General features: G+C 32.2%; 1 protein-coding gene across 1 annotated transcript in view; it reads left to right on the top strand.

The window, feature by feature from the left end:
- Positions 1-19694, top strand: part of LOC117123285 (disks large homolog 2-like) — a 62533-nt gene that overhangs the window by 34284 nt on the left and 8555 nt on the right. The window contains exons 10-19 of the mRNA XM_033269159.1: positions 2292-2448; positions 9019-9121; positions 11249-11360; positions 11911-12087; positions 12663-12744; positions 13123-13213; positions 15823-15861; positions 17438-17479; positions 17817-17918; positions 18269-18441. Of these exons, the coding sequence (XP_033125050.1) occupies positions 2292-2448; positions 9019-9121; positions 11249-11360; positions 11911-12087; positions 12663-12744; positions 13123-13213; positions 15823-15861; positions 17438-17479; positions 17817-17918; positions 18269-18441 (1078 nt within the window). The remainder of the gene's footprint in view (positions 1-2291; positions 2449-9018; positions 9122-11248; positions 11361-11910; positions 12088-12662; positions 12745-13122; positions 13214-15822; positions 15862-17437; positions 17480-17816; positions 17919-18268; positions 18442-19694) is intronic.

Below are 19694 nucleotides of genomic sequence, written 5' to 3'. Positions count from 1 at the left end.
GTGTGTAGGTTGTTCTAGTCATCAATGCTGATTACAATTTATAGTATACATTTGATTGGATTTATGCAAGTAGTTCTGTAGTATAAGCCTCACCCCCCACCCCCTTGAACACAATATTAGGCCTATTTTGGGGGGGACGGGGTGTGGGCTTATACATGAGGAATTTCCTTTGAAATCAAATGGCAATTTTTCAGCACTGTATTCCTATTTCGAAGCCAATATTTGATGTTTTTTTTTGAGAATTGTATTTGTAAAGGCCAAATCAGACTGCGTCATACGACGCAGCTCGGCGCGATTTGTTGTCACATCGGGTCTGTGTAAGTTAAACGCAGAAGTGATGGTTTGCATCGGGAGCAGTCGCATCGTAGAATATCAAACATGTTTAATATTTCTCACGACGGCTCAAGACTTCCGCGACGATGAATCGCGTTGGCCTTTAAAGCCATACCCTGGGCTTTTGCCCTTAGGAGAGGCTGGTACATAAAATTTGGGAAAGAAACTACTGCATTTATTTATTTATTTGTGTAGGTATGCATTATGTAGATAGTGGTACAGAATAGAAAATAACCAAAATTCACAAACATTTTGTTCAGAACTCCCTTAATATCATCAGACTAACACACTAACCCTCCTGATAGGGGGTTATGGGTGGAAGGGAAGAGATAGCAAGCACAATGAATGATTGAAAAACTTCATAGGTTTTTGATAAAAATAATTTTGTCATAACTTTAGTTATAGCTGTAACTTTAATTTTTTCAATAATTTTCAAGTTGCTTGCAATTATATCATCATCATCATCATCATCATTAATTACAATGTCGCTAAACATCTGTGCACTTCCTATTTCATTTTAGTTTGTATCCATTTCCACCTGCTTTCAAATTGTTTGCCAAATTATCCCCTTCTAAATTCCTGTTATTAATATTATAGTACCAGTTATTTGGAAAACTCCATCTTCATCTTGTCTCTTCTTGATTCATTACCGATTTATTTTGTTTTATTTATGTCACCCTCTCTATCGTTGTTATTTACAATAAGCCTCTGTTAATGTCATTTACTCATTAATACTGAATTTATATTCTTCTCTGGTTGTCCATATTCATCCATGTCTTAAAACACTCCATTTTGTCGTCCGCTCTCAATTTTGTTTGCTTTCAAGTTTGTCGTCCGCAGTCTTTTTTGGTTATCTGTTCTATTTTGCAATTCATGTCTTCATCTCTTGCTCGTAATGTGCTTGAGCATAGTCTGTATTTTTCAATTTTCTGTTAACATTTCTCGCTTGATAAGCTCTGTTGATAATTAACATCCCAGGATCGGTCATCCGTGATTGGTCATGCATGGTTGGTCAGCCATGGTTGCAAACTACCGCAAACCAGAATTATAATATCACAAGACGTGACCCAAAATAGTACTGTTCTTAATTAAATTGTCATGATTTTATTTTCGTCCACAAGAAGTCTGAATGGCATCAAAATGACCATGTTTCTACAAAAAGCCTACTAGAGCATACAAGAAAGCAATGAAGGCCTAAATCACAACTTAGTTAAAAATAATGATTTAATTATATAGATATCATTACTACCACATGAGTATTGCAGTTTGTGATTAAGAACCTTTAACATTGTTGTTATCACCTTTCTTCTTCATCATCCTCTTCATCATCATTTTTTTCTTCATCCACCTTTTCATCATTATCATATCATTTTTAGTTTTTAAATTGTTATTTAAAACTTATTTACTCAGGATACATTTCCAGGCAGATGTTAATGCCTGTTTTTAACAATGGTCCTGCACAATAATTAAAATGTAAAAAAGTACAAAAAGAATGTCCACATATACAGTATAATCAAGGTGATACAGAAAAATATTTAAGATTTAAAAAATGTTTGTATCGCACAATCTTTGTAAATTACATAATTTTACAATAACAATTTTCAAAAAAGATACAATGTTACTAAACAGTAAAATAAAGGATTTCTGATTAATGTCTATTTTTCTTCATTATATATCTGTTCTTTGTTTTTTACTTAAGAAATGTTTTGTGATTTTAATTGCTAAATGAAATGAAATGAGACTCAAATTATCAGAAGTTGATAAAATAAAAATTCTAATTACCACCACCACCACTACTACACCTCAAAAGGAATGCAAATCTTGAATATTATGCTTATTCACTCTTTTTGTTATTCACATTATTGATATCTTTATTTTCTAGTAATAAATTACTATAGCTATAGTTAGATTTGTTATTTTAATTTTTGTGATGCAACAAATGTTTTACCTTATTACAGGGAGCCACGAAAAGTTGTGTTGACTAAGGGCTCGACGGGTCTTGGGTTCAATATTGTCGGCGGAGAGGACGGAGAAGGGATCTTTATATCATTCATCCTGGCTGGAGGTGTTGCCGACCTTAGCGGAGAACTTCGCAGAGGAGACCAACTTCTTGCGGTGAGTGAAGATGCTATTTTAGATTATTTTATGATGTGTTAGCATTATGTAAGCAGAGGGAAGAAGACAAAAAATATGTATTTTGTATTGAGTGTTTATGTTTAAGGAGATACATCATCTTTAACCTTTTAGTGAGTATTAATTTTAAGTTAGAGATAACATTGTTTAATTAAGCCCAACATTTTTTTGCATTTTATTATAGCTTGGTGTTTAAAATACTTGAGTTTCGATTAAAAAATTGAACATTAGGATTTTTTGGTCACCACTGAAAACCACCTTTATGATCTAAGTCACGTAATTAGAGTTTATTTATTTAGCATTTGATGGATGTTGTATTTTGCCTGCATTAATTTTGGCATTTACTGTACAATGGTTTTTTATATTAACTTACAACTGGGACATGAAGGAAGCCACCGTGACTGTCTTTAACATTCACGATTTGATGACTTTTGAAATGATGAAAATTCAATTAGCGGCTTCGGCGAACCGATTTTAAACACTACTAGTCTCCTGACCCCAGCTGTGTTTTTATTTTACTGCTAGTCTCCAAATCCCAATAGTGATTTTCATCTACTAATAGTTTCTGGAGACCTAATTGTAGCTATTATTTGTTTTACTGTTAGTCTCCTAATACCAGTTATGTTTAGGTTTAATTGCTAGTCTCTTATACCCGATTCACACGTGAAGTTAAATTTAACAAAAAGTAACAAATTGTAACCGAGCGATCTCCCGAGTTATTCCTACCGAGATAAAAAGCATTCACACGCGTCTGTAAGGTAATGCCAAGGTTGTGTAAAATTTATTCAGTGTTTATTCAATGAACCATTTTTCCCCTACTGCGATATAGGTCTAGCCTAGGCCTAGTTGAGAACCCCTGTCACAGATGGATTGTTGAACTCACCATCACAGTAAACATTCGATGCAATCAATACCCTAAACTGCTGTACTACTACTACTAAACTAGGCATAGCTTCCAACGTTTCTGTCGACTCTTTTAATACTAGTAATAGTACTAACACTATCCCGACGTTCATTTTATGTATATCTTCTTCTTCTACCATTACTAATTAACATCAATAACAAGGGTAATTCATACATCATTGAGAAAAACTAGGCCTATCTATTTCTAGTGGATCAAAATCGTATGCAGAAGGAAGAAAATTCAAAGAACCCCGTGAAACAGTAGATTGTTGTTGTGTTGAAATCCCTGCGCATGCGCAGATCCATCCATGTTACATCTCGGAAGCTTTACCAGCCTCAGTGAGGCTGGTAAAGATTACCGAGACGCTCCGAGATTTTACAAGGATATTACACCGAGGTACTTTCACACGTGCCGTAAAATGTTACTTTTGGTTACATTTTGTTACATTTGGTAAGATTTTTGTACGTGTGAATCGGGTATTAGCTAGACAAACAGTTTTTACTGTTAGTTTGTTAGGAATCCTAAGTTTGGATTTCATTTTAGAAGTGTAAGGGCCAAGGCCAAATTTTCTAGTCCACATTCTCTTGGTTATATTTGGTTTTTAGTACTAGTCTCTTAATACCAGTGGCAGAACAACCTATGATTTATTAGGAAAAATAATGAACTAACATGTAGATATAGATATTTATGTCTGAGAATACATAATGTATAATAATTGGGATGATGTTTTTTTAAAGTATAAAAACACATTTCTCTTGGTTATATTTGGTTTTTACTGCTAGTCTCTTAATACCAGCGGCAGAACAACCTATAATTTATTAGGAAAAATAATGAACTAACATGTAGATATAGATATTTATGTCTGAGAATACATAATGTATAATAATTGGGATGTTGTTTTTTTAAAGTATAAAAACACATTTCTCTTGGTTATATTTGGTTTTTACTACTAGTCTCTTAATACCAGTGGCAGAACAACCTATAATTTATTAGGAAAAATAATGAACTAACATGTAAATATAGATATTTATGTCTGAGAATACATAATGTATAATAATTGGGATGATGTTTTTTTAAAGTATAAAAACACATTTCTCTTGGTTATGTTAGGAAAAATAATGAACTAACATGTAGATATAGATATTTATGTCTGAGAATACATAATGTATAATAATTGGGATGTTGTTTTTTTAAAGTATACTTTTATTTTTTCTATTAAATATACATATTACCTTGTCAATTATACAGTTAAAACAAAATTTTCTTTTAATCTACATATTATATTTGTTCAATTATTTTGTTTATATTGCTAATTAAATGGAGATTAGTGATGATATAGTTTACCTTATTAATTTTATTTGTGTAACCTATTTTTTAATGTATCATCCTCGTATTACCTGTAATAGAACTTCCTATTCTAAATATTAGGATGAGCTATCAGGTTGATACTACTAACTAATATGTGAGCTATATTTTTGTTGCATTTTATTGCAATATTTTGTAGAATAACAATTCAGTTTTAATTGCAATGCCTATAACAGTGAATAAACAGAATTACATATTAAGACTAATTAACTCAGTAGACCAGGTTTAATGGTATACAGTATGAGATGAGGTACCAGATTGAAAAAACATATTCAGTTATTCATATTAGCTTTCTATTGAAAGTTATGAGAAAATATTTTCCATGCCAATCTGTATAAAAATACTGATCTGGGTTTTTGCATATCTTTTTAAAATCGGATAGTGATCAGTTTAACAATTTTTGTGGCAAGTCAGTAAATGGGGAAAATTTTGGTTTTGAACTGTGCCTAATTGGAAATTGGTAATGTATTGATTCTTTTGTATGCGAGGTCTATTTATTTCTTTAGAGTTTTTGAAAGTTTATATTCAAATTTGACAAATTCCCTCCCCCCCCAAATATTTATAGAGGGTGACCCTTCAAGTGTATCCTAAAAAGCTGGCTGATATTCAAGGGCCTTTAAATAAATGCAATATTGCAATGCTTTCATCACTAAAGTCTCTTTAGGAGGCTTACGCAGTGGAGTTTTGTTAGTTGTAAGAAAAACTCCTGTTGTCCCAGGAATTGAACCCAGAACCCTGGGATTAGAAGGCAATGATATCATTAACCAGAGTAGTCTAATAATTCACAATAATAAATTATAATAATTTCATTCTAATAATTTTTTCTCAATGTGTTCCTTAGTGCATATTAATTTTCCCATAGGAGCTTGGCTGCTAAAGTTACTCCATTTCACTGTCCCCATGTCGTAGGGTAAGGGTGATTGTCATTGGTACTTTGACTTCTTAACCATCAAAGATCTTAATAACCTTACTTTGTACTCTGATTGTTTTATATTTTTGTAAATTTTCAAAAGTACAATCATATCATAATCATATATATGATTCTGTTGTTCAAAATGAAATTATGCTCAAAGAAATTGACCTAGACTACATGTGTATTAAATGTTATATCTAGTGAACCATATAAGGGTTTTAACCTTGAACCTTGAGTGCTAAGAAGGATATGCTTTTACTATGTAAAGATACTAGGTATTAATGTTACATGAAAGTAGCAATGATGTTTTTGAGGTTTGTTTGTAGTGTCTGGCTACCTATAGTGTTTACTTGGACACTTTATCTGTGAACCAGGATGCTAGTAATCGTTTTCCTTTCATTAAGCTAAACATCCAAAGAGTCTGAATGGCGGTCAACCTGAATGGTGGTCAACCTTGCTCATGATATTTGACCCATTTTCAGTCACTGAATTCTTCCTCTATTAGTTCTGACCTTAAATCTTTGGCCTGATACATTTTATTATTGTTAATTCCCAACTATAAGAAATCAAAATTTCAAAAAATATATATAATTTTTTGCTCATGATATTTGACCCAATTTCAGTCACTGAATTCCTCCTCTATTAGTTCTGACCTTAATAAATCTTTAGCCTGATACATTTTATTATTGTTAATTCCCAACTAGTATAAGAAATCAAAATTGCAAAAAATATATATAATTTTTTTTTTTTTAAATAGAAGACAATCTATTATATTTTGTAGGGGTCCCAAATTGTGGGAGTCTCCCCGAGATCAGTTCGGTTTCCCGCACTTTCGCAACCAGACTAGAATCTCCCAGAAAATAACCCATTTCCCGCAAAGTCAATAAATCTGTTTTTACTACTGTATTTACTCCCTTTAATATTATCATTGTCTCACCGAAGTCAATTCACTTCAGTTTTCTCTATTTGTAAATATCATAAAATTGCACTATACAGAAAAAATTCAGAAATACAAGCACAAACACTAAAACGAAGTCAGAGCAATACAAAATACAACAAATAAAACTAACTGGTACACAGAAACTCAATTATATAATTGCACTGAGAGGTGTTTAAAATATCTGGAAAGTTATCACTTATGATAATTAGTTCTATTATTTGCTCAGCAGTTTTAAGAATTTTCTCATTTTCGTTAATGATATTATGCCAACTATCAGTTACCAAATTGGTATTCATGTTTTTATTATTATTATTATTATTGTTATTGTTATTATTATTATTATTATTATTATTATTATTGGTATTATTATTATTATTATTATTGTTATTATTATTATTATTGTTATTATTATTATGTTGAAACGAGATATCAAAGTTCTAAAGTGTCGATGGATATACCATAAGCAGCAAAAGAGAATGGTTTGTTAAAATGACTCTTTCCAACTTGGGACCTTTGTATTTTGCAATATTGAAGTAGTTGAAATCCATTGATTAAAGTCTGTCCAACTAACAATAGGATTAGCCACCCGTTCCGTGTCTGTTCCTGTTCTACATACAATTCAAAACGTCTATTGGTTATGGAATATTTTGCCAATGATAGGACTCTGTCATGCGTTCAAATTTGTTGTTGATCTAAGGCTAATCATTAGAAAAGATCCCTCTTTTATAGCTGAATGAAATATGTGGGATACACTTATTTGTAGAATTCCATAAAATAGAAAAGGTATATGTTTGTGTATTATAATACACTTGTGTTGGTGGAGTTTGTATAGAGTCTAGAGGTATAATATTAATATTTTTATTGAGGCTTTAGTATTACTGTAATGTTGTTCCTGGGTTTGGTTTAAATACAGTATATCTATTTTATACTGGGTAACCCTTCACTAGGAACCTACTGTTCTCTCACTTTATATGCTAAGACTCTCAATGAGGTTTAGGGAGTGGAGTGGTTTGAAGTCATGAGGAAAACAAACGCAAGAATTGAACCTAGGACATAATGATTAGAAGGCAAGCATCTTAACCACCAAGCTATTCAACTTTGATGTGTTTAATGTGATAATTCTAGTGGCATTATATATATATATATATATATATATATATATAGAATAAATCAGTAGGTAGACGCAGACAAAATAAACTGCTACGATACTTTGACTTGTAAGAGACATAGAAATATTTATTTGCGAAATTTTCGGCAACTCCTGTTACCTTCGTCAGCGCATGAGTATGTCTCCTACAAGTCAAAGTATCGTAGCAGTTTATTTTGTCTGCGTCTACTTACTGATTTATTCCTACGATGAGACATACGTCGATACACATCAACAACACCGATTGAATATGAATATATATATATATATATATAAACTTGCTGATGATTGTGACAAATGGTGAGATTTGGTTAAACGTGCAATGTTGAAAGACAGTGTTCGTATGATGATGATGATAAATATATCTCATAGTGCGTACAAGGGTTGTGGGATATAACTCCATTGCCATACTTTTCAATATTAATGCAATAGGTAGTTTCTATAAATAAAGGCCCTTAGGACACACATTAATTATTTATTCGCCTGTCTGAACTAGTTAGTTTACCAGTTGTACAACAAGGCATACATCCTATGCTAAATACAAGAGGAGTTTACTGCAGTATGTGTACACTACTGTATGGCTCCAAGGTTTAACAGGAAGCAAGTTAAACAGCATGTGAATACTGGTAGTTAAGCAATGGCCTAAAATAAGTTGACTTGTACTTTGCCCTAAATAGTATATAAGTGTTTGTTGTACGATTTGTGAATTATTTAGAGTGAATAAATGCAAATTCTTCTGCTACAATGCTACAATTACAATTGTAAGGGAAGTTGAAGAAAGTTATTTTCTCAATTCACAATGGTTTTGCCAAGAGCATCTAGGTGGAGCAGAAAATAAAATATTATTGATGAATAAAAAAAAAGTGTGTAAGGTAAAAAAAAAATGATAAGAGGGTAGCAAAAGGTCTTATTTGAGATACTATCAGGATAGTGAAACTTAGGCTATGTCTGTGATTGGATTGATAAATATTTTATGCATTTATTATTGAATTACAAGAGAAAAATATAGAAACAAATATTTCTAAAAGTTTCGTTCTTTTGCCATGGTGAATGCACTAACAGCTCAAACATTTTAATGAATTTTATTCAGAATCATTATCATTGGCAAGTAGCAGGCTAGCAAATCTAGGTTTTTACAGTCTTTCGTAAACAAAATCGAAATCGTATACTTTCAGAATAAAATGTGGATTAATAGGTATTATCAGTAGTTGTTTTACTACCCTAATGACAAGTTTTTATGCGAAAGAATACATAATTATTTTATTTTTTTTATTATCATGCAGGTGAATGGTAAAGATCTATCAAGGGCAACTCACGAGGACGCTGCACTGGCATTGAAGGGGGCAGGTCAAACAGTCACCATCCTTGCCCAGTATAAGCCAGAAGGTATGTTTATATATTTAATGGGAAAATCCAGGATTTTTGTATGGGGGGTGGGGGAGGGGAAGGGGAAAAATCATCAGATACATGTCTGCCTCCAATTAAAGACATTCGTGACTGGGATTTCCAGCTTTGGTCTCTAATTAGGAAAATAAAAATAAACTACATTTGTTAATTTGGGACCACAGAAAAATGTTTCTTAATTGGAGGTGGTCTTTTTTTAATTGGGACTTGTAGTTTAAATAAACACCTACCTCAGCCCCACCATGAGAGTGTTATCCCCTCATGGTACGGGTGTGGTTGATATATTAATATTTCCAGAGGCCTTAAATAATAGATTTTTGTCAACTGGCTAGGCTATTATTACACAGTCGTAAAAACATGCATGTTAATAACATTTTAGGGGTGGGGGAGAGGAGGGTGCTAAAGCCTTTTTAAGGGAACCCTCCCTCTAAATCCGTCATCAGGACAGTTGCTCTTATATATTTTAGATTAGTCTATACACTAACTATTAATAGTTTTGGATATCCATTTCAGAACTAATAATTGAAAAACCGCAATTGATGCTGGTTTATGTGGTTGTGATCTATTATGCACATCTAATTATCATACTCCAGTGATCTCCATGACAAGCACTCATTGAACAAGCTAGGCCTGGCTGTCAGTTCAGTTTTACCTTGAAGGCTGGTTTCTAGCCAGCCTGAGTAAGGGATTGCTGGTGTCGGTTTTACCCAACAGTTTCCTGGGAAAGGGCCTTGGTCGCTATATAAGCAGTCCTGTTGTTCTTAAGTATCCCACATTTTCCTGTACTTACGGCCGCTATTACTTCCGCTCCTCATATCCGATGGTATTCCATGAGATACAGGATATGGCCATTTGTGTATGTATGTGTGTATACATTTATAAAACTGAAATGAAACTAGATGCAAATATGTTTATCAAATATATAATCAAATTCGGAATAATTGATTGATTGATTGGTTGGAGTACAACTGCCATCATGTATGTATGTAAGGTGTGCATAATATATGACATATATAATGAAATACATTGTGTATGATACAATAAAAAATGCCAATCATAGTAACAGTGCTCAAATATTAGAACAACAATTCTTTAAAATTACCTCCTGCGGCATTCATTTGAACCTACGATTTTACGAGCCGTCCTTTCTGACGGATTAATTGATATTCAATTGACATTAAATTTAATACACAAATCATCAATTCTAGATTATTCAATGTCTTTTAATAAATTATGTCATAATGGGAAAAATCCAAGGGATCATATTTCAGGTACTAGAACAAGCGGAATATAATGGCAGGATATTAGAATTCAATCCTATTTAATCCTAATGTGTTCTTCCTCAGACAATATCATTTATCTATCGCTTCAGAGTGGAGTAGATTAGCTTGGTGATTAAAATACTTTTTTTTTAAATCCCAGTGGGTTCAATTCCTATCATAGTAACAGGATTTTTTTTTCTCATGACAAACAACTCAACTCCCTAATCCTCATAATGCCGGGCACTCACTGCGTCGTACCACAAATCCAACTCCGCTCCCTGTGAGCGATAGACAACGCGACTCCGTCTGCTGATTGTCGGTAGCAGTCTGAACTGATCGTTATTAAAAACGATCTGTTGCGCGCTTGTCGTCGCATTTCGCTCTTTATAGAATCCCGACGACCGTTGTGCGCAGTGCTTGCCCGTCTTAAGTCTATGTTGAGCATCTTGTGCGTATGTGTGACGAGATTGCCACTTTGAAGAGTGAAAATTGACTGTTTGGCATATCATTGGCCCTAGAACCTAAACCTGAATAAATTGTTTAATATTGAGCTTGGTTTCCATACAATTGCTACACACTATTGCCAACAGTTTTCGGTGATGCTGATTGGTCGGTCGAATCGGGGAACCTTCCCGATTGCATCAGGGACTGCTACAGAGTAGAACGTTGCACAGAAAACAGTGTGTGTAGCGACAGTGTAGCGGTTTTAAGGAAACCAGGTTTAATGCATTGTTTTTGTGGGTTGGTTGTGCTGATATTTCGGATTGAATACTCTGATTATCAGATGAGAAAGATGTATTGATTAAGTGATTGATTATTTGCCCATTTATTGATTTGTATCGATTAGAATATAATCGTTTTGAAGCCAAGATCCATGACCTTCGAGAACAAATGATGAACAGCTCGTCAAATCCCACGGGAAGTCTAAAGACATCACCAAAGAAGTCCCTCTACGTCAGGTCAGTAAGATTAGACTTAGTAATTATTTGGGAGCTCCTCATGTTAAACCTATTCATCACACTTTTAGTAATGATAATCAACAGAAGATTCATCAATCAATTCTAATTAATTTATAATCAAGTAATATTACATTTTTTTGTGTAGTTTTGTTTATGTACAGTACAAGTGGAGTGTAAGAAAAGAGAATATTTTATGTTTTATGTTATTTATACAATTTATATTTTTACTTCATAAATTATATTTTATAGTGAATGTGGACCAATACAGATATATTAAATGACTATTCCAGAATATAAATTTGAGATTGATTGGTTATTTGATTGATTAAAATATATTTATGTTAATCAATCCAGCTCCCTATCTCATTTTTACTGCCCAAGTGAAAACATTATTTTTAAAAAAGATTCTATATACAATTTGTTTTCAAACCACTAGATTCATCCATTCAGAAATATCTAAATTTATTACCTCTTTTTCTTCTAAGCACACTGTTAAAAATATCTCATCTGGTCAAATTCAAATTATATATTGTTGTTCTTGTTACTGCAGGGCGTTGTTTGATTATGATATGTCTAAAGATAGTGGTCTACCAAGCCGCGGATTAAGTTTTAAATTTGGAGATATTTTATATGTTATAAATGCCAGCGACGACGAGTGGTGGCAAGCGTGTCGTCTCACAGCCACCGGAGTAGATCCCGAAGTAGGAATTATTCCAAGCAAGAAAAGGTATGTGTACTGTCACACATTAGGTTAATAACAATGGTATTGGTATAAGGGGGAGGGGGGTCACTGAAGTCCCTTTACTTCTGGCACTCCCATAGGTCAGCAGTAGTAGTAATAATGGCATTCATTGTCTGCTCTGCAACTGTTATTTGCTGTGTGTAATGTTTTGTACAGATTTGATTGAGTATTGTATATATAATATCTTCCGTTTCAACATGTGTTAAAATGGTTTTGAAACCAATGACCAGTGGCTTTTCAATTTTAATAGTTCACTTCCAATTTCTTGGCTTCTTTCATGTATTTGACCTTTTATTGTATGTCTTCTTTTTCGATGTCTACCCAAATATATAAATGCAAATACAAAATGCAACGTAAAACTTTTCAGAAATATTGATCTCATTATCAATGAGTTTATGTATGTTTAGGCTGGTATTTTGTGGAAGTTTACTTAGTAACAATATCTGGATTTAGCAGAATGGTCCATTAAGAGTACATACCATGTTTCTTTGGTCAACAGTTTTGCTTGTTCCTTGTTTATTGAAGAATAATTCAATTAAATTGTGATATTTATTTTATAGGGTTGAAAAGAGGGAAAGATCAAGATTGAAAAATGTCAAATTTGGTCACGGCAGTACTGGTGGTTTAATGAATGATAGTAGGGTAAGTGTGTCAAAAAGAAGTATTTGAGGTACACTAATGAATATGCATGAGGTATAAATCATTCAGGCAATGCTACTTGCAAAATAATGATAAAGATGAATCCATGCACTACAAATCATTTAGGAAATGCTACTTGAAAAATGAGGATAAAAATGATACGTACAAGTCTATTAATAAGTTATTATGATGGAAACGATGATATTGTAGTTTTAAAAAAAATGTTATGAAGATAGTTTATGAATATTCATGAAGGTACATATAGCAATAACATTTTGTATTTAGATTGCATAATTTGTTAGTAGTCTACTAGCACTCAATTAAACAAGAAAATGTTTTATTCACATTTTTTCTCCTTTCCTCTATAATGCTTTTCTACAGGGCTCACTTCAACGAGATGGCAAGAAAAAAGGAATTTTCTCTAAATTTAGGAAAGGCAAGGACAGTGACCATGATACTAGTGATGCAGAACGTGAGTGAAATTTAGAATGTTTTCTAAAAATTGATTTTAAGGAAATGACAGCATGAGCCTGATTCTCATGGTATTGGTCACATTATCTCGATGCGATTGTTTTATCACATTGATTTGTCGCATGATTTTGATGCGACCGTTTGATCACCATGACCTGTGGTCAGACATGATGCGATCATAGGATTTGATGAAGTGGTTGACCGTTTGATTTAACCACATAATTTAACCACATGATTAGATCACATTGTTTAATCACATGGGTTGATTACATGGTTGGATCACATGGGTTGATCACATGGTTTGATCACATGGTCTTATCACAAGTGTTGGTCACATGATTTGAATATGATTTTTCCAAAATATTTAATGTTTGAATGTCTTACGTCCAGAACTGACTTTGACAAATTGAATATACAATAAACTTTTTGTCCTGATCATCTTACTTGTTCATGTAATCAAACCATGTGCTATGATCATGTGATTTGAATGTTTATCAAGCATGTAATAAACATGTGTATGCTAATATCTTTCACAATCAGGATTTTTTAAAATGGTAATTATTTGTATATATTACAAGGCAGCTTCCATCAAATTGAAACTAAATCGTTAACAGACTGTGTTAGACACACCATGATTAATGTCAATGTCATAGATGATGACTTAAACAAAGCCTCCTAATTCCCATGGTGTTTGCCATATGTGCTTGACATTGGCTATAAAACATCAGTTAACTATGTTTTTATTTTATAAATGAAATATTTTATATTTTGAAAAGATACTGTACTTTGAATTAAATTATTTAAATAGTTTTTTAGTAACACAATACCACCCTGCTAGTTGTGGTATTGAATATTTTTACCTGTTTCTTATTTATTTATTCTTTTTTTTGACGGATACATTTTCAATACAAATTATTTCTCTCCAAAATGGTAGTTATTTTCTTAAGAAGGTTAAGAATAGAAACTAAATTAAAATAAACACAATCACAATACAAACAACAATACATAAAAATAACATTAGATTTTAACACTAAAAATAATTTGTCGAAAATGATAGTGGTTTTTAGATTGATAATTTTTAAAAGATGTTATCTATATTTATTAATACCCCATGTACCACGTACATAGAGATATTTCAGCCAAAAAAAAAAAAAAAAAAAAAAAAAACTATATCAAAGGTGAAATTATTATTATATTGATAAATACTATTAGTTATTTCATGGTTACCTCCAGTTCAGGACACACAGTACAATGTTCAACCTCTCTCGTCCCTCTATTCAAAAGTCATTGACATCATATAAAGGTAGCAATTAATATTCAAGAGAGAGACAATGTGCAGATTTAGTTTCCCTACCAAGGACACAAGCAATACAGTAGGAAATGTTTATAGCTATCCAAAACTTTTGATGGATTCTAAAGTTGTTGGAACTACCATAAAATGATGCATCCAAGTAGAGGGAGAAGATTGTCGTCGTGGAATGGCAATTCATTACAATAATCAATTGATCCTCCCCCTGTTTTTAAACTCCTTGGCTTGTCCCTGCTACATTCATTTTTTTTTTTTCAGTTAACTGTGATTTTGGTTTATTGTATGTCCAAATTGAGTATATACACTATTTCATAATTGGATATACATTCAACGTTTCATTAAATTTAGTTGACTTTATAAACCAAAATATGTAGTTTTGATTATGGTTTTGTTTAATTTCTAAGAAGTTTGTTTAAAGCATGTTGTAAATAATGTTATGTGCCTGAATATTTAACATGCATGTATTGCTTTTGGTTTTCCAAACATCAACTCCTTGTTAGGCTATCATATGTTTGTGGGTAAGCTTGGCAATAGTCCAATTATTACTTGTATTTTAATTTCTATTTATATTTATTACAGATAGATATTTCATTATTATTTTTTTTTTTTTGTTTTAGTAAAAATATTTTTGAATTTTTAATTCCTTTATCTACCATTTTAACTCTTGAAATATGCTATTTTTACCCTCTATAATGTTCTTAATAGTTGTGCATAATCAGTTTTTCCACACAAAAATACATGCTTAGTCTATTTATTGATGATGTTGCAATTTAAAGAGTTATTATTGGACCATAGAAAGTCAAGAAAACTTAAATTTATTATTTTAGTTTTCATATTTTTGGTTAATTAGAGGCGCTGTATTTCGTTGTTAAGCCATTTGGCAAAACTAAGTAAAATTTTTTAAACAATTATTGTGTTTATGTTTATATTGTGTAAAGGTTGTAATTTTTTTTTTTAGGGATGTTTTTAAATTTTAATGTTATATTTTCTTTGTATTGATTTTGTGTAGCACAATTAGTATATGTTTTTCCCAAAGAGTATCTAATGCTTGTGTAAGATCATATTTGTGTAATTAATTATTTATTGTTAAAGATATAACCCATCCAATTTTAAAAATATAATCGGATTTGCCTGGTGAAGAATTTGAGTACATTGTAGCATAGCAGCACAGTATTGTCGCCACTGGACTAACTCGATAAATTGTGGTGGAGAGGTGGACATTGTAGTAGAATTAGTAGTAACGTTTCCCCCTCCCCCACTGGACTAACTTTGTACCCTCTCTATGTTTTGACCATCCACAGAATTTACGTCTAATGCAAGTGACAGTGAAAGTAATCATCGTAAGTTGTTCTGCCTCTTGTATATTTTTTTTCTCTGTAGATCATTAAGATATGCTGTCTGTGTGGAAGTAATATATAATATAAATTGTGCATTAGAATTTCTTAGTGTATTTGCACAAGGTATTAAATGTCAGATGAAAAGTAGGACAGGAAAACTTACTTACTGACAGTTGACCCTTAAAATCACTTCAGTATAGTGATTCTAGAGAATGACAGTATAAAAAAAGTGTGCGTTTGTGAGGCACGCTACTACTCTTTTGTTCTGCTTTGTTGGTTGTTGAGTTTGATTGAAACTCCAGAAAATGTCCCTTAGATAACTTTGTCTTTTGAATAAGCAATTCTGTGGTTTAATTGAATTTTTGAGGGTTTATTAATGCTTTCCACAGACAGCGTATATTATGAATATTAGATTGTGTATTGCATGAATGTTCGTGCTTGTGTCGCATTATGTGCATGTATTATAGAAATGTCTTCAGATACTGTTTAATTCATTTATTTAGCCTGTTTACTTGTTGAAAGCAACAATAGAGAAAATGTTCAATATAACGCTTAGCTTCATAGCCAATCAACGATTTGCTGAGGATGATTATATTTTTACGAGCCTAGAATTATGTATGCTGCATCAAAATGGGTGGCCATCTTGTGAAGAGTTAATCTAAAGCCAGACGGCAGCTCAGCGCTCTTTGTTAAATTTACTATTGATGAATATTTGTTTAACTTGAGTGTAAATTTGCAGTTTATTGAGTAAACAAATGAGTATTTGAATTCTGCATTGAAGTGTGGTAGACTCTAGCATCAGATACTCCAAACCATTTTGTTTTCAAATCAAATATATCAACAGGGTTTGTAGTGTTATGAATAAATTAAATTTTAACGCGTTCCAATAAAGGTATTCATTTTATAGATAGCATTAAGCGCTGGCCAGATTATCAAATTTTCTTTGATAAAAAATGTTGTGTGCCCATATATGGTCATGATATGCCTATATATGGTCATGATGTGATGTCATCATGACCATATTTAGGCATGTCACATGTTTTTGTCAAATAACAGGGCTTTGGGGTTCAAAATGACTTTGTTTTCAATCAAAGATATTAACTGGGTTTGTAGTGCTATGAATAAACTAACATTCATTTAATAAGTTCTATTTAAACGTGTTCGTTTTAGGCTAAAAGACATGACAAATATTGATTTCCTATACATATTTGTAAGTTAATATCTTTCATTTGGAAGGTATAGTAAGAAAGTGAGACGCATTGATAAAACGGTTCCTATTCTTTTACAATTTTGTATAAGAATCTTGTATTATATCCTTATTTGGGAGGTAATCAATTCACAGTTAAAACATTTGTACATTCAGAGAAAACTAGCGTAAATTGTTTTTACTGTTTCATCAATAACTTAACAACTTTATTTGACCATTTTGAACGAACAATTTCTGTCTTTAAATTGAATTTTTGAATTTGCTATATAGTAACCAAGTTTACAGTTTTCAAATGCAATAGAAACGTCAATTTTGAAAAGAATTTATTTCTGTTCGAGATATAAACAACTTTTCTTTTCTCTTCTCCCGCAGAGGAGCAGATTCTTTCGTATGAGGCAGTTGTACAACAAGAAAGTAAGATTTCCGTATTATTATTATAATAAATCATATTAGAAGAAACTGTTGTCCACTGTTGGATCAATGGAATTTGTTGTATGATATAAAAATTATACATAATATAATTAACTTCCAACATAATATTATTACTAGTGGAAAGGAGGTTTGGTATTTAAGGTGCCCTCCATCTATTTCCATGGGCATGGGTTCAATCCTAGTTATTTTCAATTGTCATGATTTTTCGTTACCTCTTTTCCAGATATTTTTTTATTTATAGAACATGATGAAGATTAGTATCGTTAGGTGGACTAAAATTATTATTTTTCTTATGTATTATATCTTCTTTCTTTTGCAGTCAGCTATGCAAGGCCGTGCATTATCCTTGGACCTAGTAAAGATCGTATCAACGATGACCTCATCTCAGAGATGCCAGATAGGTTTGGAAGTTGCATACCACGTAAGTCATCAAAATAAATTATATTGATCCCAAATAAATTTAATATAATAATTATATATTATTATGTATTATCATAATTGCAGATTATTGCTAATCATCATTCATCATTATCTAATCATCCTAATCATCATCATTATCATCATCTTCATTAGCACCATCTATCATCTTTATTATTTCTATCATAATCACCTCCATAATTTTCATCACCATGATCATCCTCATCCTTATTATCTTCATTATCATCATTATTATCATCGTCATCATTATCGCCAACGTCATCATCATCATTTTTATTCCAATCTTATTGATTTGCCAATGTATAAATTTAATTTATAATTTATTTTCATCAGACACAACACGGCAACGAAGGCCTTATGAGGTAGATTCACGCGACTACCATTTTGTTGAGTCTCGAGAACAAATGGAAAAAGACATCCAAGATCATCTATTTATCGAGGCTGGACAATACAACGAGAACCTGTATGGCACCAGTGTTGAGTCTGTGCGGGAGGTTGCTGAGAAGGTGAGCATGGCAACAATTCAGTTCAATTTCAATTCAGTTTTTTATTGCTACATGTATTACAATCAAGTGCTATTATCCATCTAGAACAATACAGTACAAATACAAAGGACACAAATAAAACGCATGCCTAAACGAACTATGAATTTTGGGGTAGGGGCGTCACTCGACTAAGGTCCTAGTGACGTGCATACCCTGTTCCTATCAACCTATGAGCATTAAGGGCTATCGACGTTACTCCACTAAGGTCCTATTATCTGCATAATGTGTTACTAGTCTCTGATATATACAAAGAAAGCTATTTAACATATTGGAAAAAATGATATGGTCTCTAGTGACAAATCCTCAAGTGTCAATTATACTTGAGGTGTCTATTGTTTGTTCCTTTTATAAGTGTTTCGTATGCACTTCCATTGTCCATAAAGGCAATGCACTTAATACTACTTAGTGTTTTAAACAAATAATGCAACTCAGGGTTGACATATTGTTATTATATTAATAATATATTTATAAAAAAATTATATTTATGCTTTGAAAAGTATAATTAAGCTATATATATATAATTTTAGAAGTAAACTACATGGAAATGGAGTTGAATAGCTTAGTGGTTTTAGATTCTGGCTTTCTAATCCCTGGTCCTGGGTTCATTTCCTGTCACAGCAGAATTTATTCTCAACAACAACTCCACTCACTAGGCCTCGAAAAGAGACTTAGCATTGTTACATCCTAGAAGTAGTGAGTGTGCTTGCTGTTGGATGTGAAGTAAATAAAAACATATACTTTCTTCTAAGTATATATGTTTATAGCTTAACAATGAAGATAAGGAAAAGCTAAGACTTGTTGGATTATCAATGAAAAAAAATCATATGAAGGATTTGAATGTGGGGAGTACAAGACAAGCATGTAATTACCGCATTTACAGCTCTCTCCTAGTGCTTATCTTATTGAGTTGGTGGACAAATCATGTAACTCATTTATTTACATTTTTATTTGAATACTTCAAATTATTTCAAGTGTATATGATTGTGAAATAAATTAAACAACAAAAAAGGAATTAACCTGTTTAATCTCTAGAGCTAATTCTGTCTTGTTCTAGGGTAAACACTGTATTTTAGATGTAAGTGGAAACGCCATCAAACGGTTACAAGTAGCATCATTACATCCGATCGCAATATTCCTCAAGCCGAAGTCAGTTGAATCCATCATGGAGATGAACAAACGTATGACGGAGGAACAAGCAAGGAAGACGTACGATC

The sequence above is a fragment of the Anneissia japonica genome, unplaced genomic scaffold, assembly GCF_011630105.1.
Source record: "Anneissia japonica isolate Jap-2015-1 unplaced genomic scaffold, ASM1163010v1 scaffold288292_len1863012_cov191, whole genome shotgun sequence".
Classification (NCBI taxonomy): Eukaryota; Metazoa; Echinodermata; class Crinoidea; order Comatulida; family Comatulidae; genus Anneissia; species Anneissia japonica.
Note: the sequence above shows the minus strand (reverse complement) of the source record. Positions and strands in the feature narration are given on the sequence as shown.